At 40.1% G+C, this 25,850-nt stretch overlaps 1 protein-coding gene across 2 annotated transcripts in view; it reads right to left on the reverse strand.

The window, feature by feature from the left end:
* Nucleotides 1-25,850, reverse strand: part of LOC125460192 (receptor-type tyrosine-protein phosphatase gamma-like) — a 693,348-nt gene that overhangs the window by 72,114 nt on the left and 595,384 nt on the right. For both annotated transcript variants that reach the window (XM_059649945.1, XM_048547332.2), the window contains exon 13: nt 25,519-25,657. In XM_059649945.1, the coding sequence (XP_059505928.1) occupies nt 25,519-25,657 (139 nt within the window). The remainder of the gene's footprint in view (nt 1-25,518; nt 25,658-25,850) is intronic.

Consider the following 25,850-nt stretch of genomic DNA (forward strand, 5'->3'; position numbering starts at 1 on the left):
AGACATGATTTCCCACTCAAAAAGCCATGTTGACCATCTTTAACCAGACCTTGCCTTTCCAAATACATGTAAATCCAATCTCTTAGAACCCACTCTAACAACTTATGCGCCACTGACTATAGGCTCACCAATATATAGTTCCCTGGCTTTTCCTTACCACTTTTCTTAAATAATGGCACCACATTAGCCAACCTCCAGTCTTCTGGGACCTCATCCTGTGGCTATCAGTGAGACATTTATCTCAGCAAGGAGCCTAGCAATCACTTCCCTAGCTTTCCACAAAGTTTTGGGATACAGCAAATGAAGTCACAGGGTTTTATCCACCCTGATACATTTTAAGATGTCCAGCGTCTCTTCCTCTGTAATATGGACACTTTTCAAGATACCACTATTTATTTCTCCCAGTTCTGTGGCTTCTACATTCTTCTCCACAGTAAACACTGATGTAAAATACTCATTTAGTATCTAGCCCATCTGCTGCAGTTCCACACATAGGTGGCCTTGCCGATCATAGATCACAGAATCCCTATAGTGTAGAAACAGGTCCTTTGGGCCAACAAGTCCATACCGAGCCTCAGAGCATCCCACCTAGAGCCATCCCCTTGTAACCCACCTAATCCATACATCCCTGAGCAATATTGGCAATTTAGCATAGCCAATCCACCTAAGCTGCCAATGTTTGAAATGTGGGAGGAAACCGGAGCACCCAGAGGAAACCCATGCAGACATGGGGGGAATGTGCAAACTCCACACAGACAGTTGCCCAAGGTTGGAATCGAACCCGGGTCTCTGGCACTCTCCCGAGTTACTCTTTTGTCCTTAATGTATTTGTAGACTCTCCTTGGATTCTCCTTAACTCTATTTGCTAAAGCTACCTCATGTTCCTTTGTTGGCCTCCATATATATATTTTCGAGTACACACCAATTGCCCTTATACTCTTGGGGATTCATTCAATCTCAGCTGTCTTTCCCTGACATATGCTTCCTTCTTTATCTTGACCAGACCTTCAAATTTTCTAGTCATCCAACCTACACCTAGCAGCCTTGCCCTTCACACTACACCACCAATTTTGGGTTCACCTGCAAACCTTCTCAGCATACTTCCTATATTCACATCCAAATCATTTGCATGAATGATAAAAAGCATTGGTCCCAGCACTGATCCTTGCAGCACACCGCTAACAGGAACATATGGTCTCTGAGCTCTTGTTATCTCATATTTAAAGGCCTCCTACTTTCCAACCATCCCTTTACCTGCAAGTAGCCTCTCTCAATCAACTTTTGACCTTACTTTAAATTAGAACTTTAACTTTTCGATTAGGTCTGCCCTTTTCCATCACTATTTTAAAATTAATAGAATTATGGTTACTGGCCCCAAGTGCTCTTCCACTGAGTCCTCAGTCACTAGACCTGCCTTATTTCCCAACAGAAGGTCAAGTTTTGCTCCTTCTTTAGTTGGTGTATTCACATACTGAATAACAAAATCTTCTTGTACACAAATTCCTCTCCACCCACTAAACACTATGGCAGTGTACTGGGAGGTCTATAGTACAGTCCCAGTAAGTGATCATCCCTTTCTTATTTATCGGTTCCACTAATATAACTTCACTGGACATACTCCTGGGAATATCCTCCCTAAGTGTACAGCCGTAATGTTATCCTTAACCAAAAACACCATTCGCCTCCTCTCTTGCCCCCTTTTCTATCCTTCTTGTAGCACCTATAGCCTGGAACATTAAGCTGCAAGTCCTGCCCTTCCCTGAGCCATATATCTATTATAGCTAAGATATCCCAGTCCCATGCTTCCAACCATTCCCTAAGTTCATCTGCCTTAGCTGTCAGGCTTCTTACATTAAAATAAATGTGGTTTAATTTATCAGTCTTACCTCATTGTCTGCTTGCTCTTGCCTGCCCTTACGACTTGACTTGCTGTTGTTCCTAACTGTACCTGCCTCAGACTTATCTCTATTCTCATGGGGATAGCCACAGGAGACTACTCCATACCCCTCCTACCTTTTCAAGAGGTAACCCATCTACCTGACTGTGTCTGCAGTTTTCTCTTTCCTGAAATTGCGATCCACCACACCCCGGTTTTTGTAAATTCCTCATTGCCTCTAATTGCCACTCCAACCGATCCAAGCAGTCTGACAGGTTCACAACAAAACACACTTCCTGTAGGCAGAATCATCAGGAACTTTGAAATTCTCCCTAAATTCCCACAATGGACAGAAAGAGCATATCACTCTACTAATGGCCATTTCTGCATGTTAAAACAATCTTCAGACTCAGAAAACAGCACAGTCTGATTGCTCTAAAAACCCGTTCCAGGATAAATTAACACCGATGTTATATTTTCAAAAAATTCAATCAAGAGACAGATCTCAGTAAAATGTATATTTTAAAAAAAAACCTCTTATCCTCCTCACTATTGTAGATTTAGAAAAGAAAATTAAGATTTCTAAGTTTTCCAATTCTTACAAACAAACACTTAGGTGATCAGGCTCAGAGGTCACCAGTTTGAGAGCTGCTATTGAAGCAGTCTTGGTGAATTGCTGCAGTTAATCTTAGGTGGTACATATTGCAGCAATGCTGCATGTGAGGGTGAATAAATATGTGTTTGGTAGATGGTATGCCAATCAAGTGGGTGACTTTATCCTGCATGTCGTTGAACATCTTGAGTTGTTGGAACTGCATTTAGCCTGACAAGTGCAAATCTTTTATGATGCCTTGTAGATGCTGGAAAGGTTTAAAGTAGTTCAGAGGTGCGTTACACGCTACAGGATTCCCAGCCACGGACTCGCTAAAGCAGCCCAATATTTCTGGTCAGCTGAGATAGCAGATGATTCAGTGAAAATAATGCTGTTGAATGTCAAAGGGACATGGTTAAAATCTATCCAGGCACCTGGCAACTATGAGGGTGTACGTTATTTGTCAATTATGAGCCAATATCTGAACTTGTCCAAATCTTGCCTCTCTGAAGGGAAACGGCTGCTCTATTTATCTGCATAACCATGGATGGTGTTGAACGGTATTTAATCATCACCTAGAATCTCCACATCTGAACAAATCTTGATTGGAAGGAAATTGTCTAAGCAGCTGATAATGGTAGCATCCAAGATACTACCCTGAGGAACACCTGCAGCAATAATTGCTGGTCATTCAGCATAGGCTGATGACACAGTAATCGGCCATATTGGATTTTTCTTGCAACATTTAATTTTATTCTGATTTTCAGAGTTGGAAAAGAGCAAAACCATATTTTGTTTGATTTAAAGAAAGTTTTTGAATGATCAATTTTTATGGGGAAACATCTGATTACAGTATTTGCAGTTATGAGCCTGGAAGTCTATTAGGAACTGGTCGTGGCCATTAATGTAAAAAATATCAATAATAAAACTAAATTAGCAACTATTTGCAAGAGTACATTCAAATTAGATTTATTGAAGAAGTCAGTTAAATTACAAACACAGAAACAGCTGGAATTGGTTCATCTTAGTTTTCAGCAAGTAAAGTGATCCCAAACAACTTGGAGGCTCACAGCAGGGTCTGTTAAAAATAATCAGCAAAACAAATTCCTCAGAATGTAAGGTTTCAATTCTAACTCAACATGCGTAGCATGAATTGGACAGCACAGAGAGAACCAGTCTGTGACTGGTAGAGCAGACCTTCATCATTTCTTCCATTCTATTTATGGAGGTGATTTCCAAGGCAACTGGGGGACTTGAGGTGAATTTACCCAAATCTACTGTGCATTTTGAGTACCAGATTCAATAACACTGAAGACCCCACTGTCAACATTCTGGGGATTATTACTGATGAGAAGCTATTTTAAAAATTGTTATAACAGGGCACTGGAGTTATTAGTAAAGATGTTTAATAGGGCATCTGGACAGGTTTAAGGTAATCAGGCAAAGCCAATCTGGTTTTGACAAGTGAAATGTTCTTTAACTAATTTAATGGAGTTCTCTGAAGAAGTAACTTGTGACATGGATAAAGGGGAACTATGCAGTTGATAAGGTGCCACATAAAAGGTTATGGTGGAAAATAAAAATTCAGTGTAAGGGGTAATGTATTGGCATAGATAGAAGGTTGGTTTCCTGACAGCACAGAGTGGGAATAATTGTGGTCTTCCTCAGGCTGACAGGATGTCATGTATGGGGTGTCACAGGTGTCTGTGCTGGGCCCTTGACTCCTTACAATTTATACTAATGATTTCAATGAAGGGCTCAAAGGTATGGTGTCTTAATTTGCTGATGTCACAAGGGTAGGAGGAGAGTGAGTATTGAAGAGGGCATAAGGAGCCTGCAAACGGATACAGGTTAAGTGAGTAGGCAAAAATTTAGCAAATGGAATACCATGTAAAATGATATGTGGTGTCTATTTTAACAGAAAATTTTTTAAAAAGTACATTATCTAAATGGTGAGACGTTGCACAACACTGAGATGCAAGCAGATCTGGGTGTCCCAATGCATGAATCACAGAAGGTTGGTAGGAAGCTTGAAAGTAGGAATCAGAAAATCTAATTGAATATTATGATTTATTGTGAGTGGAACTGAACATAAAATTAGGGAGGTGATGCTTCATTGATATAGAATCCTTACAGTGTGGAAACAGACCCTTCAGCCCAACAAACCCACACCAACTTTCAGAGCATCCCACCCAGACCCATTCCCCTGTAACACCCCTAGTCTACACATCCCTGATCACTATGGGCAATTTAGTACAACCAATTCACCCAACCTGCACATCTTTGGAATGTGGGAAGAAACCACAGCACCTGGAGGAAACTCAAGCAGACACAGAGAGAAAGTCACTCGAGGGTGGAGTTGAACCTGGTTCCGGGTTCTGTGAAGCAGCATTGCTAACCACTGAGCCATGATACTAATGGAAGGATTAGTTAATACATTGGACGCAATTCAGAAAAGGTTTACTAGACTAATATCTGGAATGTGTGGACTGCCTTATGAGGAGAGGTTAAACAGGATAGGCCTGTGTCCTCTGGACTTTAGAAGAGTCAGAGGTGAATTATGTGAAACATATAAGATGCTGAGGGGATTTGACTAGGTGGATGTGAAAAGGATGTTTCATCTTGTCGAAGAATCTAGGGCTAGAGATCATAGTTTGAAAATAAGGGGACTTCCATGTAAGGGAGAAATGAAAGGGTTGACAGTTTTTGAAATTCCCTTCTTCAAAAGGCAATAGATGTAGAATCTTTAAATATTTCTAAGGCAAGAGGTAAAGAGACTCTTCATTACTAAGGGAATGAAAGATTACTGGGGATATGCAGGAATGTAGAGTTGAGGTTGAAGGCAGATCAGCCATGATCTTAATGAATAGTGGAAAAGGCATTAGGGCTGAGTGGCCTACTCCCGTTCCATGTTTGTATGTTTATTACCCAAACTGGCTCAATCATATAAATACTGTGGCTACATAAGCAGGTCAGAGTCAAGGAATTCCACTGCGAGTAACCACCTGCTGTCCTCCAAATATCTATCTACCATATACAATGCACAAGTCAGAGTGTGTTGGACACGTACCTGGATCAGTGCAGTTCCAACAACACTCAACATCTTGACACCATCCAGAATAATGTCATCTACTTGATTGGTACCCTGTTTATCACCATCATCATAATTCCCCATGCCACAAATGCACAGTGGTAGCAGTGTGTAACATAAAAGAGGCACTTTAGCACATCAACGAGGTTTGTCAGAGCTCCTGGAAGTGTCAAAACCTGCAAATTGTACCTCTTAGAAGGACAAGGATAGCAGATGCATGGGAACACCACCACGTCCCCCTTCAAGCCACACACCATCCTGACTTGGAACAATTTAGCTTTTCCTTCACTGCTGCTAATTAAAAATCTTGGTACTTCCTTAAGAACACAGTGTGTGCACCTAAACCTCAAAGACTCCAACAATTAAAATTGGTCTCTCACCACCATCATACTGTAGGCAGTAAGGATGTGCAATAAATGCTGGCAGAGATACTCAGGACCATACCCCATGAATGAATAAAAAATGCACACTGTTTAAAGAAAAGTACAGACGAATGGAATAGTCATTGAAGGCCTTACTGAGCTAATGAGACAAGATGTTTCCTACAATAAATGGCTACATTTCACCAGCCAAGCCATTGATGAATTATATTGCTTCCTGCAAAGGGCCTGCTACTTGAAAGACGACGGCATCTTGTTTTACCAGAGGATGCCAAAGTTACCCATGACCCTGAACTGTTTTGCTTCAGGCTCCAACTAGGACAGCTTATGGGACACTATTCAGCCACATCAAAAAATTCATCAAAGGTCTACTTGATATGGTAAACCGTATCATCTTCTCAAGACACCAACTGCTAGAAAGCAAGAGTTCTAGGATTTGCAACAGTGGCTGGCTTTCCTCATGCCTAATGTACAATATGCTGCATTCATATAAATTCCAGGATACCAGAGCTTTGAGTATTTTTTGACAGCACTATGCACAACTAATCACCAGAGAAGGATAATACATCTCAGGTAACCAGCTAGAAACTGATGTCCATTTCAAGCCCACTGACTCCCATAGCTACCTAGAATACACCTCCTCCCACCCACCCTCCTGCAAAAATTCCATCCCCTATTCCCAATTCCTCTGCCTCTGCCGCATCTGCTCCCAGGATGAGGCATTCCACTCCCGCACATCCCAGATGTCCACATTCTTCAAGGACCACAACTTTCCCCCCGCAGTGGTCTAGAATGCCCTTGACCGTGTCTCCTGCATTTCCCGCAACACATCCCTCACACCCGCCCCCGCCACAACCGCCCCCAGAGGATTCCCCTCGTTCTCACATACCACCCCACCATCCTCCGGATACAACATATCATCCTCCGACACTTCCGCCATCTACAATCCGACCCCACCACCCAAGCTATGTTTCCATCCCCACCCTTGTCTGCCTTCTGGAGAGACCACTCTCTCCGCGACTCCCTTGTCCGCTCAACACTCCCCTCCAACCCCACCACACCCGGCACCTTCCCCACAACCGCAGTAAGTGCTACACTTGCCCCCACACCTCCTCCCTCACCCCTATCCCAGGCCCCAAGATGAGCTTCCATATCAAGCAGATGTTCACCTGCATATCTGCCAATGTTGTATATTGTATCCATTGCACCCGGTGTGGCTTCCTCTACATTGGGGAAACCAAGCGGAGGCTTGGGGACAGCTTTGCAGAACACATCCGCTCGGTTCGCAACAAACAACTGCACCTCCCAGTCGTGAACCATTTCCACTCCCCTTCCCATTCCTCAGACGACATGTCCATCATGGGCTTCCTGCAGTGCCACAATGATGCCACCCGAAGGTTGCAGGAGCAGCAACTCATATTCCGCTTGGGAACCCTGCAGCCTAATAGTATCAATGTGGACTTCACAAGCTTCAAAATCTCCCCTTCCCCCACTGCATCCCAAAACCAGCCCAGCTCGTCCCCTCCCTCCACTGCATCCCAAAACCAGCCCAGGCTGTCTCCACTTCCCTAACCTGTTCTTCCCTTCTTCCCACCTCAAGCCGCACCTCCATTTCCTACCTACCACCTCATCCCGCCTCCTTGACCTGTCCATCTTCCCTGGGCTGACCTATCCCCTCCCTACCTCCTCACCTATACTCTCCTCTCCACCTATCTTCTTTTCTCTCCATCTTTGGTCCGCCTCCCCCTCTCTCCCTATTTATTCCAGTACACTCTCCCCATCCCCCTCTCTGATGAACGGTTTACGCCCAAAACATCAGCTTTTGTGCTCCTGAGATGCTGCTTGGCCTGCTGTGTTCATCCAGCTCCACACTTTGTTATAATACAAGTGGCTGTCAGTTTCTGAGTTTGCTGTCACCACTACTTCATCCTACATTGCTTAACAATCCCCTGCAACCTTATTTCAAAGAACAGCAGCTTGAGACAATACATCCCCCCACACCTTCAAAACAACGGCATGACACAGCAGTAAGAGTAATCTGATCAACAGAAAAATCATAGATCAATTGATCTCTAGCCACCCGAAGGTTACAGGAACAGCAACTCATATTCTGCTTGGGGACCCTGCAGCCCAATGGTATCAATGTGGACTTCACCAGCTTCAAAATCTGCCCTCCCCCTACTGCATCGCAAAACCAGTCCAGCTCGTCCCCGCCTCCCTAACCTGTTCTTCCTCTCACCTATCCCCTCCTCCAACCTCAAGCCGCACCTCCATTTCCTACCCTCTAACCTCATCCCGCCCCCTTGACCTGACTGTTCTCCCCGAACTGACCTATCCTCTCCCTACCTCCCCACCTGCACTCACCTCCCCCCCCACCTACACTCACCTCCCCAGGCTCCATCCCCGCCCCTTTAACTTGCCTGTCTCCTCTCCACCTATCTTCTCCTCTATCCATCTTTGATCCGCCTCCCCCTCTCTCCCTATTTATTCCAGAACCCTCTCCCCATCCCTCTTTTCTAATGAAGGGTCTAGGCCTGAAACGTCAGCTTTTGTGCTCCTAAGATGTCGCTTGGCCTGTTGTGTTCATCCAGCTCCACACTTTGTTATCTCTAATTATTTTGTTGTGTGAGGCCTGTTTATTTTAATATTCAATACCTTTCAATTTTCTTCCTTACTATGTACATGTGTTACTTTAAAAGAAGACAACTTCTAAGCAACCTGCGTAATATCTTATATGTTGCTACACATGCATGCATACTTTATTGGGAACACTGATGGAATATACCATTGGCTTACCGAAACAAAGGTTTGGCTGCTTAAATTAATCTGAGGGCATCTTATAATAAGGTCTAGATGAAGAAGGCCAACAGCAAATTGGCTGTTATTATGAAGAGAACGAGACAAAGGTCAGTGTGTGTTTGGAATGACAATTAGAGATTGTACAGAACACCCTGAGATGGGTGGTGAGCAACATGATGGAATGCATGGAATAGACTGGAGTACAGTGGGGCTTGGGAGTGTTTGCAAATGGAACTGACAGAAATAGAGAAACTGAAGAAGGGTCCCGACATGAAACATCAAGCTTTCCTGCTCCTCTGATGCTGCTTGGCCTGCTGTGTTCATCCAGCCTCACACCGTGTTATCTCGAAATAGAGAATCACCCTTGTTACTCTTGTGAACTCATTGAACCTCTTCCAACATCAAATCCTGTTCCTAAGTCTGACTCACCTAGATCTGACCATCTTTTTCCTGACCTGGAGTACCTTATGTTTAGGCTCCCTATTCCAACACCGGCCGAATAGACTTTGCTTCTCTCCCTAGGAGCCCAGGAAAGCCTCAAATCAAATGGATGCTCATTTTCTCAACCTTTTTTTATGTTCCCTTTCTCTCCTCATCTAATTTCTCTCCTCATCCAATTTAACCCAGAACCCAGATGGCAATGCATTTTTCATTATGAGGCTTGTTGTCATTTTTAATAGGCCTCCAGGTGAACTCGAAGAGATGGTGTTAACAAAGTGGTTCGCAATCATGATGTGTCAGCAAATCGAATGGGAAACTGAAATATAAGTTTATAATTAACCTTGAAGTCATATTTGGTGATGAGTAGCTCAACTCATGACTCTCTAAGCCTTATTCGCATGTTGGGAATGTAATGGAATATTTACGCTTGCCAGGATATGTGCAACTCCAAAAAATTCTAGAATTCCACTAAGTTCACTTGAATGGCTATCTGCCACTATTTTGAAGAGAAAAATCATTCAATGTTTTCTGTTTATCACATACATGTGTTACTTTAAAACAACAGCACTTCAATGCCCTTAGTGTCCCGGTCAATGTTTATCCCCGTTTAACATTAGTAAAGCAGATAATTTTTTGCCATCATTAGGCTTTTTGTGGGACCTTATTCTGTGAAAATTAGCTGTTAGGCCTTCTCATTACTAGAGATACTAGGTCACAAAAATCATACATGGACTATAAAGTATTTTGAGATTGATGCACAGAGTGGCAGCAGTGTGCACTATGTACAGATACAATGCAGTAAGTCACCAAGGTTCCTTTATCAGTATTTTCCAGGCCCACATCCTCCGTTATTTAGAAGGATGAGGGCAGCATATGCAAGGGTACACCACTGATATTCTCTCTGAGCTGCATAGCCAATTTTGAGCAAATATGGAGCATATTTACTATCTATCCATTTAACCATGAAGACACACAAACAAGCCAACAATTTAAATTTGCCAATGTGTAAGATGCCATGCTTTTCAAGAACTTTAGGGATTCCTACTAGGAGGACCCTAAATTTACATGAAACCTTTGAATATCAGCAAGCACTGCAGAGTTCATAGACTTTTGACTCCGCTGTTCTGTAAAAAAAGCTCCCAGTGGCAGTGCTATCAATCACAAGGGAGACAAGTAACAATGGACAAATAAAGCTTAACCAGAAAAGCATACCAGTGCAATGCAACACTGACAATTTGTACAGAAGTTTAATGAGTGCCATAATAACCTATGTTTAAATTGTAAGCTGACTATTTATTATTTTAATAAATTATTTGCTTTCTTTTTCAACATTAAAAAAATGGTTCATTTAAGTATTTGATGCAGCCCCTGTGTCCTATGCCCATTATTGAACTATTGTAATCAAAAATTCTTTTGTGAAAAGAAGAGACTTGGCTGAATAGTGAAGATACTGATGCATAGTAGTGTTGCTTAACTATCCTAAGTAATTTAGAAAAGTTTTCGCTCAGAAACTTAAACAAACAAGAGGTTTCCAAAATAATACAGGCTGTACCAAAGTTATAGGTGAAGTGGAATTTAGCTGAGACCAAGAAAAGGGGAATTTCAGGAGATTGTTCATGTCCTAGCAATCTAGGCACAGTTTATTCAAGGAGCAAATATTGCAGTTCTAAAATAAATACATGTCAGCAAATAAATATTCGCTATTTTAATTCAATGGTCTTTTGGTGCCACAAAATGGCAAGCCATCTAACTCCTTTCATCATACAAATATATTTTCTGTATTATTCATCCTTAATTCAAATTTACCAGAAATACGCAAGACATTAAGTCCAATATTCACAAATTATTAATACTATACAAAATAATGCATAGATAAAATTAACAGAATACAGAAAACCCACAGAGAGTAGCCCTGCAGCTTTCCTAAAGCAGAATGCCTAGTTCAATAAGCCTTTAACCCGAGTATTTATCCAGATGGGACTAATATTGTCTTGGGTCTCATCACAAAATAGACATTGCAACTGCCACATATGGGTAAAGGAAATTACTGATGCAAATCGCCAATAAAGAAAAATACATCTAGATATTTCAACTAGAGAAAGTAAATTCCAAACCATCTGCTAATCCCTTGAGTGCTGCGTGTGTGAAATGGGAAATGCAACAACGAAGTAAGCAAAAGAAAATACCTCAAAAATTAGATGAGAATTTTGATATGAATAGGTAATAAAATATTAGTCAACAGTATTAATCTTTCAATTTTTATGACTTAGATAGACAGCAGCAATAATATGCAACTGCTTTCCTTCTGGCACACTTTGTTACATGTTTTTTGGAAATTGATATATTTTGTTTCTTTATTTTGTGTGTTAAAAGATCTTGAGGAAAGTGAACATTCCAGCTGAGCTCAACAGCACATTATCAGGCTTTATTTCAGACACACACTTTTCAGGAATTTGCCAAAACATTTTTTTCTTTGTACTGGGAGATTTCAGTCAGATCCTGATGTGGCCAGAAGCTAACTGATTTAGTAATTCAATTTGAATGCTCCTATGCTGTAAACCAACGAAATTTGCTCAGCAGTATATATGTCTATTTATTTAGTAACTCCATTTGAATGTTCCTATGCTATAAACCATTGAAGTTTGCTTAGCGGTATTATATATGTTTATTTTCTATTTTTAGTGAGCCATTAAAGAAAATTGTATGGTTGCATTATGTTAAATGTGACTTGTAAACAATCAAATGTAAACAAATTGAAAAAAAAGAGTGCATTTCACTACAATGTCTCAGCACGTACCTGATTGTGAATACAGTTATTATGATAAGAACAGAAATGGCTGATTTTTGTAATTATCTGAAGTGCATTTACAATATAGTTGATGTCTACAATTTAATGTATTTTGGGGTGTCTGAGGTTGTGAAAGTTGCTACAGATGAAAGCTTCTTTTTTCTCGAACCCTCCTGTTACATTCTGGAAGCTTTAAATAGCAAAACCTATTTCTTAAAGATACAACACTAAGCACAAGTAAAACTAGAAGCAACAAAAACCAGCAAAGTAATGTCTTTTAAACAACTTGTGTGTAGCCTGAATCAGAAGCTAAATGATTTATGTAGTTGTATGAAAATGCTAGAGGCCATATACGAACAATGAATGGGAGTATCAAGTGTTCTTTCACTCCAATGAAATGATTGTAGGACAAATCTAATGTAACCAACTTAAAAATGTCCATGTTCCCTTCATTCCCTTCTAAAACTGCTCTCAGATAAAAATGGAAATGTTGAAACATTTCTGTCAAACTACAACACCCAAGAGTATCTGGAGACTGGTTATTCATTATGTGACCTTTGTGATGGATAGTTAAAAGTTTATACTTTTGTACTTTCAATCAATTTGAAGAACATATGTTTGCTGCACATAATAACTTGTCACAGGGATAACTATGATGGTATTCATACTTTTACTATGGATAATTACAAAGGAATCACTGTGGCATGATAACAAGTGGTTTGAAACAGAATTAGTGCTGTACAACCAAAAACTTCAAAATATCGAGAAAAATTTTGAACCACTTAAACCAAGTCACACAAAGGCTAGACAAAGGGCTAGCATATTTGAGAACTGCTAGTTTTTGAAAAGTCAGGCTAAAATTTTTTGAGCATTCTGATATGATTTGGAAGACAGACAGGAAATTTGTCACTTAAATTTGTGGTTATACACAACCATTGAAGTGATGCCAGTTTTGAAATTTATGGATTCCCTAATAAACTGGCCTTTTTCTTTAAATCGAACTGTTCAAACATCTTTAGCATATTTTGGTAATGTAAGCTAATTCTCAACAAACACTTAAGGATTGTGAAGTACACCTCTTGTTTGACTTCAAATGAGCTGTTAAAAGCTTTTAAAATCCATTCTTAGATACAGTAAGGACGTGTTTCTGCAGAAAAATAAATAACGCTTCTCAGGATTCTTTTAATCAGCCTTTGCTCATGGCAATGAAATCTTCAATATAACGTATTAGTAAAACTGTTTGGAAGAACTTAAGTTAGTAAAAAGGTTTTTTTGTGTCTTTTTAATGAGCATCAGTCCCCTTGTTCTGAAGACCGAACAGACTCTGCAAGACAAATACAGCAGCAGGGAGCCTGTCACTATGGCAACTTCAATGAATCCTGAAATGCTCAAACTGCCATTTGGGAAATAGTTGCTTTAAAAGTTGTAGAGGAATAATGTCATTGCTGGAATTGACATTTCCAGTGCTTACAGTTGAATGCTGTTGTACCAATCATTCAAGCAAAGTAAAAAAAACACATCACAAGCCTGACGGAACTTATGAAGATGAGGCAGAGGAAAATGTTGGTGGCTAAACTGCCTGTTCCTAAACAGACGCTGCTATCACGATGTGCATTTAAACCATGCTTGTGATTCAAATGCAGGCAGTATGCCAACTTTACACTGCCTGCACATCTGAATGATTGCTGTGTGCAACCAGTGCTAAGCATTCTGTTCATTAGATGTACACATCAACAGGGGATTCAAAATCAGAACTTTCTCGCACTTCTCAAAGTTAGCCTGCACGTCCCAAAACTAGCCTGCATTTCTTAAAGGGGTGGTACGCTATGCTGGAGCAGAAGTTGTCATTGTGTAGGGAATGAATCTAAGCTGACAAGCTGCAAAAAGCGCAGTAATAATCTAGAATTTGCAACAACAGGGAGCTGTTGAAGTGAACAGTCTGGATGAATTTAAGGGGAGGCCAGTCAAGCATATAAGGGAGAAATAGAATGGAATTACAGCAGACTTAAGCAAAACAGTCATGAAAAGTTTTCCCCATTAGCCAATTTCACAAGGATTATGAGAGACACATTTAAGATTTTGGGCAAGAGGTGCACAGAGAGTGTAAGGAAGAACATTTTATGAGTGAGTGGTGATAACCTAAAGCTTCCTTCCCTGAGAGTGTGAAATCAGAAAGAATGAAAAGATGTCAAAAGGAAATTGGATGGGCAGTTGAAAGGAATGAATTTGCTAAAGACTGCAGGAACTGATCAGGGGTATGGAACTGACTGGATTGCTCCATGACGAGTCAGCATAGACTTGAAAGGCCAAACTGCCTCCCCAATGCACATAATTTTACGGGTAGAATCTTATCAAAGCCTGAAAGACGTGGGCTACGGCAAAAAAATAGTAGATTGCACAAGATGTCGAGTGAGGCCTATCACAATGTTGGGAGTGCCCCGCTACATGTTTTAACTTAATTCTGGGTATTCCCGTGAGATTCCCATGAGGCAGTTGGCTGATGGGGAGATTTTTGCTTGTTAGTGACTTTATTAACTTCTTCCGATCTCAATAATGTTTAGATGTCTCGTACCAAATATGCTGCACAAGCTAGATACCAAGGATTATTGACAGGGGAAATCAGCACAGATACCTGGTGACTTTAGCTTGCTTTCTGCTCCTAAAGAATCTCCATGTTGGACACCATATCCAACATCCCAAGACATGTTACATGGCATTGGCTGTATGCATTCCAAGTGCACAGATATTGACATCCAACTTGTGCCAGCCTCGAAGCACACTCATGGTAAATCTCTGACCCAGTTACAGTATGCTTCTGCACTTCAGTGATGCACCTTGGGCTGCACCAGCAACTACTATCATTAAGCTACAAAATCAACACTGTGCTCAGGGTCACACACCCAACTCATGGACTGGACTGGGCTATTTGCTTGTTTTATTGGTTCCCATGCACAGTACCTTTCTTTTTGATGCCTTTCCTTTGTGCACATTGTCATTCAGCTAGAAATGCCAGGTTCATAGTACCACCATATTTAACACTGATACAAAAAGAACATAGAACAGTACAGCGCAGTACAGGCCCCTCATCCCACAATGTTGTGCCGACCTATTCTTCTACTCTGAAATGAAACTACCCTGTGTACCCTACATTTTACTAACATCCATGTGCCTATCCAAGAGTCGCTTCAAGACCCTAATGTATCTGACTCCACTACCACCATGCCCCATCGTTCTCTGTGTAAAGAACCTACCTCTAACATCTCCCCTATACCTTCCTCCAGTCACCTTAAAATTATGCCCTCTCCTAATAGTCATTTCTACCCTGGGAAAAAGTCTCTGGCGATCCACTCTATCTATGCCTCTCATCATCTTGTAAGCCTTTATCAAGTCACCCCTCAATCCTTCTTTGTTCCAATGAGAAAAGCTATAGCTCCCTCAACTTTTCCTCTTAAGACCTGCCCTCCAGTCCAGACAGCATCCTGGTAAATCTCCTCTGCACCCTCTCTAAAGCTTCCACATCCTTCCTATAATGAGGCGACCAGAACTGAACACAATATTCCAAGTATGGTCTAACCAGGGTTTTATACAGCTCGTGGCTCTTAAACTTAATCCCCCTGTCAATGAAAGCCAACACATCATATGCCTTCTTAACAATCCTATCAACTTCAGTGGCAACTTTGAGGGATCTATGGACATGGACCCCAAGATCCCTCTGCTCCTTCACACTGTCAAGAATCCTGCCATTAATGCTGCATTCTGCATTCAAACTCAACCATCCAACATGAATCAATACACACGTTGCTGGGTTGAATTTCATCTGCCACTTCTTTGCTTAGGTCTGCATCCTGTCAATGTCCTGTTGCAACCTACAACAGCCCTCCACACTATTCATAACTTCATCAACCTTCATGTCATCAGCAAACTTACCAACCCAACCTCCCACTTCCTCATCCAGGTCATTTATAAAGATCATAAACAGCAGAGGTCCCAGAACAGATCCCTGCACAATACCACTGGCCAGCGAGTTCCAGGCTGAATACTTCCCATCTACTACCACCCTCGGTCTTCTATTGGACAGCCAATGCTGTATGCGTACAGCCAAATTTCCCTGAATCCCATGCCTCCTTACTTTTTGAATGAGCCTGCCATGGGGAACCTTATCAAATGAATTACTAAAATCCATATACACCACATCCACTGCTCTGCCTTCATCATTGTGTTTTGTCACATCCTCAAAGAATTCAATAAGGCTTGTGAGGCATGGCGTGCCCCACACAAAGCCATACTGACTATTTCTAATCAAACTTTGCTTTTCCAAATAATCATAAATATTGTTGCTCAGAATGCTGTCCAATAATTTGCCCACCACAGAAGTAAGACTGACTGGTCTGTAATTCCCAGGATTACCCCTATTTCCTTCCTTGAACAAGGGAATGACATTTACCACCCTCCAATCATCTGGTACTACTCCAGTAGACAGTGAGGGCACAAAGGTCATCGCCAAAGGGGCAGCAATCTCTTCCCTCGTTTCCTGTAAACCTTGGGTATCTCCCATCTGGCCCAGGTGACCTATCCTCATGTTTTTCAAGATTTCTAGCACATCCTCCTTCCTAACATCAAACTGTTCGAGCATATCTGCCTGTTTCATGCTGTCCTCACAAATGTCAAGGTTCCTCTCACTGGTGAATACTGAAGCAAAATATTCATTAAGGATCTCCCCTACCTCCTCCAACTCAGTGCACATGTTCCCTCCGCTATCCCTGATTGTCCCTACCCTCACTCTGGCCATCCTCTTGTTCCTCACATAAGTATAGAACACCTTGGGGTTTTCCTTAATCCAAGGCTTTTTCATACGGCTTTCTAGCTCTCCTAAGTCCATTCTTCAGTTCCTTCCTGGCTACCCTGTAGTCCTCCAGAGCCCTGTCTGATTCTTGCTTCGTCAACTTTAAGTGAGCTTCCTTCTTCCTCTTGAATAGATGTTCCAAGGTGTCTTGTCATCCAAGGTTCCTTCACCTTATCATCCCTTCCTTGCCTCAGTGGGACAAACCTATCAGGTACTCATAGCAACTGCTTCATAAACAACCTCCACATTTCTGTTGTGCATTTCCCTGAGAACATCTGATCCCAATTTATGCTCCACAGTTCTTGCCTAATAACATTATAATTCTCCCTCCCCCAATTAAATACTTTCACATACCATCTGCTCCTATTCCTCTCCATGATTCTAGTCAAGGTCAGGGAGTTGTGAACACTATCACCGAAAAGCTCTCCCTCTGAGAGATCTGACACGTGGCCTGGTGCGTTGCCAAGCACCAAATCCAATATGGCCTCCCGTCTAGTCGGCCTATCTACATATTGAGTCAGAAATCCTTCCTGGACACACTTGACAAAATCTGCTCCAACCCAAAGCCAGGGAACTTCTCATGACTGTTAGCAGTCCTCAGTCAAGTCAAGGGAGATAGCATTCAATTAGAGGTTACAGGCACCATCAGTCAAGGGCAGTCTCTAATATCAGACTAGGGTCTTGGACAAGTCAGTCAAATATTCAGGGTGGTCACAGTTAGGATTCTCCCCAAAAAAGGGTGAGGACGTGAATTTTGGGCAGCTAAACACCTGACTTGAATCCCTCTGCATTATTAGTGACTATTTTCCTCTTGGAGTGACAGAAAGGCAGTAATCATGGGAGATGAAAGTGGGTGGCACAGCAGTTATTTTGGTGCAGGCGGGAAGGTATACCAACTCATTAAATAGGCAGTGCAGAGGGCATGCAGGGTTAGTGGTGTTGCGAGTTGGAGTGGGTAACAGTGAATGGCAAAGATTTGCAGACAACAAGTAAGAGTGGTACAGCATGATCACTGGTGGAAGGTGGGTAAAGAAGCAGAGATGGAGTGGGAGGAATCAGTGGGAGAATGGTGACATTTCAAGTGACAGAGTGCAGTAGATCATTGACTTTCTTCCTCCATTGCTGAGCATTCCTTGAGGTAATTACAATTGCACAGACTCAGGTGGGAACATTGGGTCAAGCTGGCATGGTCTTATGTTGTGGCCTTCACATCTGACCTTGGGTGTGGTAGATAGCTAGACTCTGCACCACTCGATCCACCAGGATCTCCATGTGCTTGCTAACAAAGTGAGGTGCCAATTTTCCCTTCTGTGCTATGTTCATGGCGAATACCAGGAACCATGCAGAGGAACTTCAGACTAAAAGTGCTTGATGTGAAACATTTTAAATATGGCTCGGGTGCCAATGATGCCAGTCCATTCCTTGAAATTCCAGAAGTAGCACGTTTCCTGGTGCAGCAGTGGTAGAATGGGGCTAGAATTAGGTGAGAGGGGTGCCACCGGGAGGGTGGTAGTTAATGAGGCAAATTTGATAAGATATGTTGAGAGATCTTGCTGGGCTTGGGAGGCAAACCTGTCCTCGACAAAGCTGACAATTGGCCTAAAACAGGTAAGTTGCAGCCTTATGACTCTAAAGGAATAGAGGGTTACAATGATAAATTTAGATGAGTGGAGTTGGGAGGATACTTATGTGACTGGATTGGACTGATTAGGTTGACTTGTTTCTTTGTTTTATATTTTATGTAAAATTATGTAACATTTGAAAGAAAAAGGACAAATAATTGGTTCATGTGCATTCATTTTTGTCAGAAATAGGTATCATAACTCTGTGTAAAAAATCAAAGTGAATATTCTCCTTTTATGCACTTGGGCTTTGCTTTCTCCACTCCATGAACTGCTCATTAATGCCTTTAATAGTATCGCTGTACAGCTCGAATGAAATGTTTGAATCCAATTCAACTAGATGAACTAGAAGTTACTTTGACACTTGAGAGAATATAAGCCATAAAAACAGCAATTGGCCCCTTTCAGCTACACTAAACCTTTAGCCAAAAAGAGAAGAGAAAATAATTAGCAGGCAACATAGGCTCAGTGTCTACTGAAAGGATTTATTACTTAATGACGTGCAATCATGGAATCTTGGCAAAACCACTTTAATTGTGGAAAAGAAAATCAGATAAAGTCAGGCTGCATCCTCCATTAAAATATTTGCAGGCAAAGGCAGGTAGATTCTTGATTACCAAGAGGATGAAAGATTATCAGTGTGCAAATGTTGAGGTTAAAATCAGATCACCATGATTTTATTGAAAGGCAGAGCAGGCTCAAACAGCAGAGTGGCCTACTCCTGTTCCTGGCTCATTTGTTTTTTTTTCTTTATTCATTCACAGGATGAGGGTGTCGCTAGCTAGGCAGCATTTATTGCCCATCCCTAATTGCCCAGAGGGCAGTTAAGAATCCACCACATTGTTGTGCATGTAGGCCGGACCAGGTAAGGATGGCAGTTTCCTTCCCTAAAGGACATTAGTGAACCAGATGGATTTTTCTGACAATTGGCAATGGATTCACAGTCATCATTAGATTGTTAATTCCAGATATTTATTGAATTTAAATTCCACCATCCTGTCATGGGGGGAGTAGAACCCCGGTCCCCAGAACATTATCTGGGTCTCAGGTTTAACAGTCCAGTGATAATTCCACTATGCCATTGCCTCCCCTTAAGTTGAAGGCTGTTGGCATTCTGAACAGCTGTATGAATGATATTATGTCCAGGACATGCCATTTCCTCCAGTTACATCAATGTTTAACATCATGTGCTGCTGACTCCAAATGTTGACACAGATCACGCACAGGGTTGTTGCATAGTGGACCACCTGCCGATTTGCTAGGAACACAGGAGCAGTAATAGGCCATTCTGCACAAAAGCCTATTTCTTCATTCAACTGAATGATATACATCTCAACAACATTTATTCATCTTGGTTCCATAACGTCTACTCATCCTCCACAGCTAATCAGATCAAATCACTGCCTTTTCCTACGGTCAAACGTTGTCCATCTCTGCCATTACATGCTCTTACTTTTCTACCTTAAATTTTGATTAGCTCTTTATCACCTCCAGATTCAATTTCTCTATATGCCCCTTTACTACACTGCCTTCCATGATCCAAAGTACATCTCTTCCAAAATATTGTATTCTGCTTTTTCAACTGTATCAATACTTGCACCCCATCATCGGCAAATTGCACTGACTTTCTGTACCACAGGGAAGCAATGTTAAAATTATCATTCTTCAAGTTCCTTCAAGTCAATTCATCATTGAATTCCATTCATCTGTGCATAGCAGCATATACTAATTTTCCACCTACTCTGTTTTATTATTGTTAGCAGCTCTTTTCCCCTAATGTATGTCCTCACTCTATGGAATTATTTTACACAGCATCCTCACCTTCTCTCCAGTCTGCTTCCAAATGTCATCTAAAAGAATAATTTCTTCAATGCACTTTAAATAGCTCCACCAGGTCCCTAGTTCAGAGAACACCATTTTTGACTGTTGTCTTGAAAAGCACCGCGCATCATTCTATATGTTTTATTTGAATTCCTTCAAACGTGCTCCCTGAATGCGTATCAGCAACTTCTCAGTAGTTTTCTTCATTTGCATATGTATTTCATAATTTGGAAATTGCATTTTGAGTTTACAGTATATTCAGACTGAATGAAAAGATCTGAATCTTAGTTGTATGTATCTAAGAAGTAATTCCATATTCAGGACAAGGTCAAGGTCAATACATGTCCAACTGTAAATTAGTACTTTTATATCTCTGTGACATTAAATTGCTTTAGGCTAAATGTCAAAATGTCAAAAAAATTATTTTAAAAAACTGTTTTCAAGTAGATATTAGAAATTATTATATAAATTCAGATTTAAGACGACCCATAGCCTATTCAAGCTCCTTGATAAAATGGACAGTCTGATCACAGCAGATAGCATGGTTTCTTGGTCTTGACACAACCTAATTAGCAATCTTCAAATAAACCACAAGAAACTGAAATCAAACAGCTAAGTAAAGAGTTTGCATATTTCTGAATGAGAAATCAGTAGAATCAGGATTGATTCTCTATACTCTCCAAATTATAACTACTTTTAAAATTATAATATTCTAAGTTTTGCAAAGTTAACATTTTGCATACATTAAGATCTACATTCTGTTGTATTTACTTATCACTTATGTAGTTTCAATGTAGATTTTGAAAAAAAAAGTGGCATATGAAATTGACTAGAACTAATTGGAACAGGCAGCTACTTAAAAAAAAATCAAACAGCTGGATGTCAGTGCCTATGAGGAAGTATTTGCTGTAAACATCACAATTCCTTCATCATGATGTTTTTCATGCATGCTGGAACGTCAACAGCACAAGAAGTAGCTCAATAGCTCATAAAAGCATAAAATAGCTGAAGTTAAATTTACATAAATCATTTCCTAAGCAAATATATCTGTGACAATGCTCCTAAAGCATTGTGTATGCTTTTGCTTATTACTGTGATGATACCAAACTGTATCAAAAACTTATTCATAACAGTTTTCCTAATATTTCAACTTGCCTTCACAACATCTGAAGACATATAATCCAGTAATTACACATTTAATGCCTCAGCAATTTTTTCTATGATAGGGGTACTTCATGGATGCAAATCTATTATTAAGATGAGTTTTTTCTGCGCATGATGGAAACCTATGTTTCATACATTTACACTTTCAGAAGACACTTGAAAAAGGCCCACTTTAAATGGAGTTTATGAAAATCATTCAAAATCTTAGTGTTAACGGAATTATTTATATGTTTACTAGTTTAGCTTAAAAATGTTTATACAATAATTATTAGAAGATGATGATGATGCATGGAAAAGGCTGTGTTACTTGGGAAAGGAAAAGGCCATTAACAAGTCTATGTTATTTTTGTACATCTATTTTGGAACCTTTGCTGTAAACAGTATTCCTAAGTACTACAGAAAAGCTTAAGTGTTCACAGTAACCCAAAAGTTACTGTGGTGGTGAGGAATTACATTACCACAGCTAGTTGTTAAATCTGGATCCAAAGGTATTCGTGAAGTCATCCTGTTGAAACTTATTTACTGATATCACTTCTATTTCTTCAAGTAAGTGGAACGCCTCCAGTTAGGGATAGAAAACTTTGCAAATGAGGAGTGACGTCACAACTGCCCCTAACAATCCACTTAAAATACACTGATACTTGAACATGCCATGCTCAATAGAATACTCATTCAAGCTCCTGTTTAGTTTAAGTAATGTAGGAAAAGTATGGGCAGTTCTGGTCTGCATACACTAAGTTTTCTAATCAACCTCTTCATGGATGGTATTACGTTTGGAGCAGGTGGAGTTGAGTCCAGGGCTCCTGGGTCCAACTGTCAAGAGGACAGTGCCACTGCTCCATATGAACCCACTAAAAACATTTTATTACCTTAATTAAAAAGTAGCTAACCTTTGCATTCAAACATCAAACACAAAGAAAGGAATGTTATGCCCTAGTTTCTTTAAACAGATTTCTGGAGAATCCTCTTTCTAGGATGAGCTAGACTCAAATCAATGGACTAATTAATGGATTATTATTGACTGGTGATTTCTGGAGATTCTTAATATTAAGAACACAATTTAAACTCTGGAAACAAGAAAGGAGTGAAACTTTGATTTTAAAGTCTTTTGTTAATCTAACTAATCCAAATTGAACAATTAATTCCTCCGGCACACTCGTGTGATTGAATGACATTTTGAAAAATAACCCTATTATTGTGTTAATTGTCTTGACTCGTGGCCACTCCTCCAATGGAGATTTCCTTGGTGAAATTGGAGTGAAATAAGCTCATATTTTGCCCACCTAAATCAAGTATGGAGTGAGGTTCTCAGCAAACTAAAAGAGGTTGTACAGAATTTCTGACTGATATCTTCAAATGTTGATAGAGAGTCTGTGTGAAGGTACAGAAAAATTAAAATTTGACTCAAACAATTATTTGATTAATGGCTAAGTCTCAGTCAAACAACATTATATTAAATACATCACACAGCACAAATAGCAAGATTAGCTCAAGCCAAGAATAGAAATTTATGTCCAAATCAAAAATCACTATGGATGACAATTTGCCTCAGGTATTGTCAATGGTGAAGCCTTAACTCCCAAAAGGAAGTAGCTGTCAAGTTACTACAAAAAGTGGTTTAGTTAAATTATGCTCATGCTGCATTACAGGTATTGGAAACCCATAGTTATATTTTAACATGGGCTGTACACTTTGACTTGATAGAGGTGTACAAAATGATCAGAGGTATAGTCGGAGTAGATAGTCAGAGAATTTTTCCTAGGGTGGAGTGAACTTTTACGAGGGGACATAGTTTTAAAGTGAAAGGAGGTAGATATCGAGGAGATGCCAGAGGTAGGTTGTTTACTCAGAGTGGTAGGGGCATGGAATGCATTGCCAGAGAGGGTAGTGGAGTCGGCCTCATTAGGGGCATTTAAGTGGCTATTAGATAGGCATATGGATGATAGTATAAGGTAGTAGTGGAGGTTAGAAAGATCTTAGGTTTAGGGTAAAATTTCAGCTCAACATTGTGAGCCAAAGGGCCCGTACTATGCTGGATTGCTCAATGTTCATGTTCTATATAAGCCCAATCCAACATTGCAAGCGATTGCTTTATATGAAGCAAGATCCAGGTTATGCTGAAATAGAGATACATTTTAATTGATATTGTACTATGAATACCCAGATGCTGTTGATTGATGTTAAAAATCCAATTTGTGTAATGTTAAGTGGATTTTCAATATTGAATGTTAAATATGGTATTAATTACGGCATCTTTGTGTCCAACTTCATCTTTAATGGATCTAACAAGCAGAGGTTAATTTTGCCCTTGCTCTTTTTTATACTCTGGTTTGGGAAATACCAGAAAATTCAAAAAGTAAATTAACTTCAGCATCTTTTGAATCTATGACATGAACTACACATCTGAATCAAATTTTCTGTTATGTACCATAGAAGTGGGAAAATTAATCTGAAGCTCTCTGATATCTGTTGCATATTGGCATTTCTGATACACGATTTCTGACATATGTGAAAGTACAAAGAAGGAGCAGGACCAGGTAATTCAGCTCCTCAAGCATGCTTCACCATTTAATAAGATCATGGCTATGAGATTATTACCTTAGGTCCACATTTCCCTGATAACACTTCATCCCTTCGCACCACGATTCCATCCACCTTTGCCTTAAAATATTCAAAGTCTCCACTTCCATAATCTTTGGATGAAAAAAGTTCTGAAGATACACGAACCTCTCAGAAAATATTTCACCTAATCTCTTTTTGAAATAGTGACCCCTTATTTTTAAGCAGTTAGCCCAGCTCTAAATTCTCTTATAAAAGAAGACGTCTTTTCCAAATCAACTTTGTCAAGATCCCTCAAGATTTTATATGTTTCTATCAAGTTGCCTCTTACATTTTAAACTCCAGAGGATACAAGCCTAGTCTACTCAAGCTTTCTTCATAATATAACCCACCCCATTTCAGGTATTAATCAGGAAGCCTTCTTTTCACAGTTAACAATGCATTATATCTTTCCTTAAATAAGCTGGTTAATATTGTATATACATTGTTAAGGATTCAGTTTTAATCAGTCCTGAAGTAAACCAAACTATTTGTTTCATCCATCTATGAAGGGAAAACATCTGAAAAATTGCAAACACTTCAGCTCAGAAATAATACTGCCACAGTCTCCTACTAGATCTCTGGGTAAATACTCCATATCCAACATACACAAAGAATTTCCTCTAGGTCGACTGGTAATTTACAATAATTTTTCTTTGTCATAGCAAATGATGGCCATGACTTGTTACCGTAGCACCACACCCAACCGAACAGTAGGTCCAAAGGTTTGATATATAATACTTATAAATGGATTGAAGATAAATAATCAAGGTGTGCACTGAATCTAACCTGCAGGTAATAGAGTTTTCTCATCATCATGAACCGCATGTTGAACATCTTGCTTCAACAACTGACTGAATATTGGTCATTGCACAAAACATGCTGTTCGACTTCATATATACTATTATAAGATTTTTTACATCCATCTGAAATATCAGATACTGGTTGAGTTTAACTTCCCATTGGAAAGAGAATACCTCCTTAAGCATTGGGCTGAAATGCTAGCCGACATTATGTCTCAAGTCCTGCTTGAGCTTGAACTCACAACCTTATGACTCACAGCCATAATTACTATTATTTAATCCACTTAGTAAACATAAATTCTCAGACAGTTGATACTAATTGCAAGGAATAACCTAGAAATTTAAAAAATAATGTTGCCAAAAAACTGATGAATTCTCAGTGCAAAATAATACCCATGCCAATGTAATTCCGAGATGTTTAAAGATTAAGTTTCCTCCTGAAACAACCCATATGATTTCAAATGAGCTTGCATTTTCTGTTGAACATTACTATTCTTAATTATGAAACATTAAATTGTCAGTGGTTACAGATGGTTCAGCCTAGTAAAACAAACTCATGGACTCTAGAACAGACAAACAAGTAGCTACTCCTTCCACTAGGTTTTACGGAAATAGGATTGCAGAAGTGAAAAGCTGACATAGCTTAAACATCAGGTCAGTTAGGTCTTGGCAACTGCAAACAAAAAGCTCAGAGTCTTACCTCCAGTAAACAAGCACGCCTATGAGAAGAATCAAACAGACAAAAGTCAAAGCTGAGACAACCACCAATGGAATAATCCATTCCATCTTGCCGGAGGGTGAGTATGATTGTGTGGCCATACTTGAAGATGATCTGTCTTCTGCATAAATCCAGGAACAGACAAAATATAGAAACATAAAAATTAAATATTAGAATAAAATCTTATGGCACACGTACAGTTGATAATATAATGTAGAACAACATGGTCTTGCTCATGGCAAACAGCAGAAACTACCTTATTTCTTGTTCTTACGTGTTGAGTTATGCAACATCATTCCGGTGATCAGACAGAT

The sequence above is a fragment of the Stegostoma tigrinum genome, chromosome 11 (assembly GCF_030684315.1).
Source record: "Stegostoma tigrinum isolate sSteTig4 chromosome 11, sSteTig4.hap1, whole genome shotgun sequence".
Classification (NCBI taxonomy): Eukaryota; Metazoa; Chordata; class Chondrichthyes; order Orectolobiformes; family Stegostomatidae; genus Stegostoma; species Stegostoma tigrinum.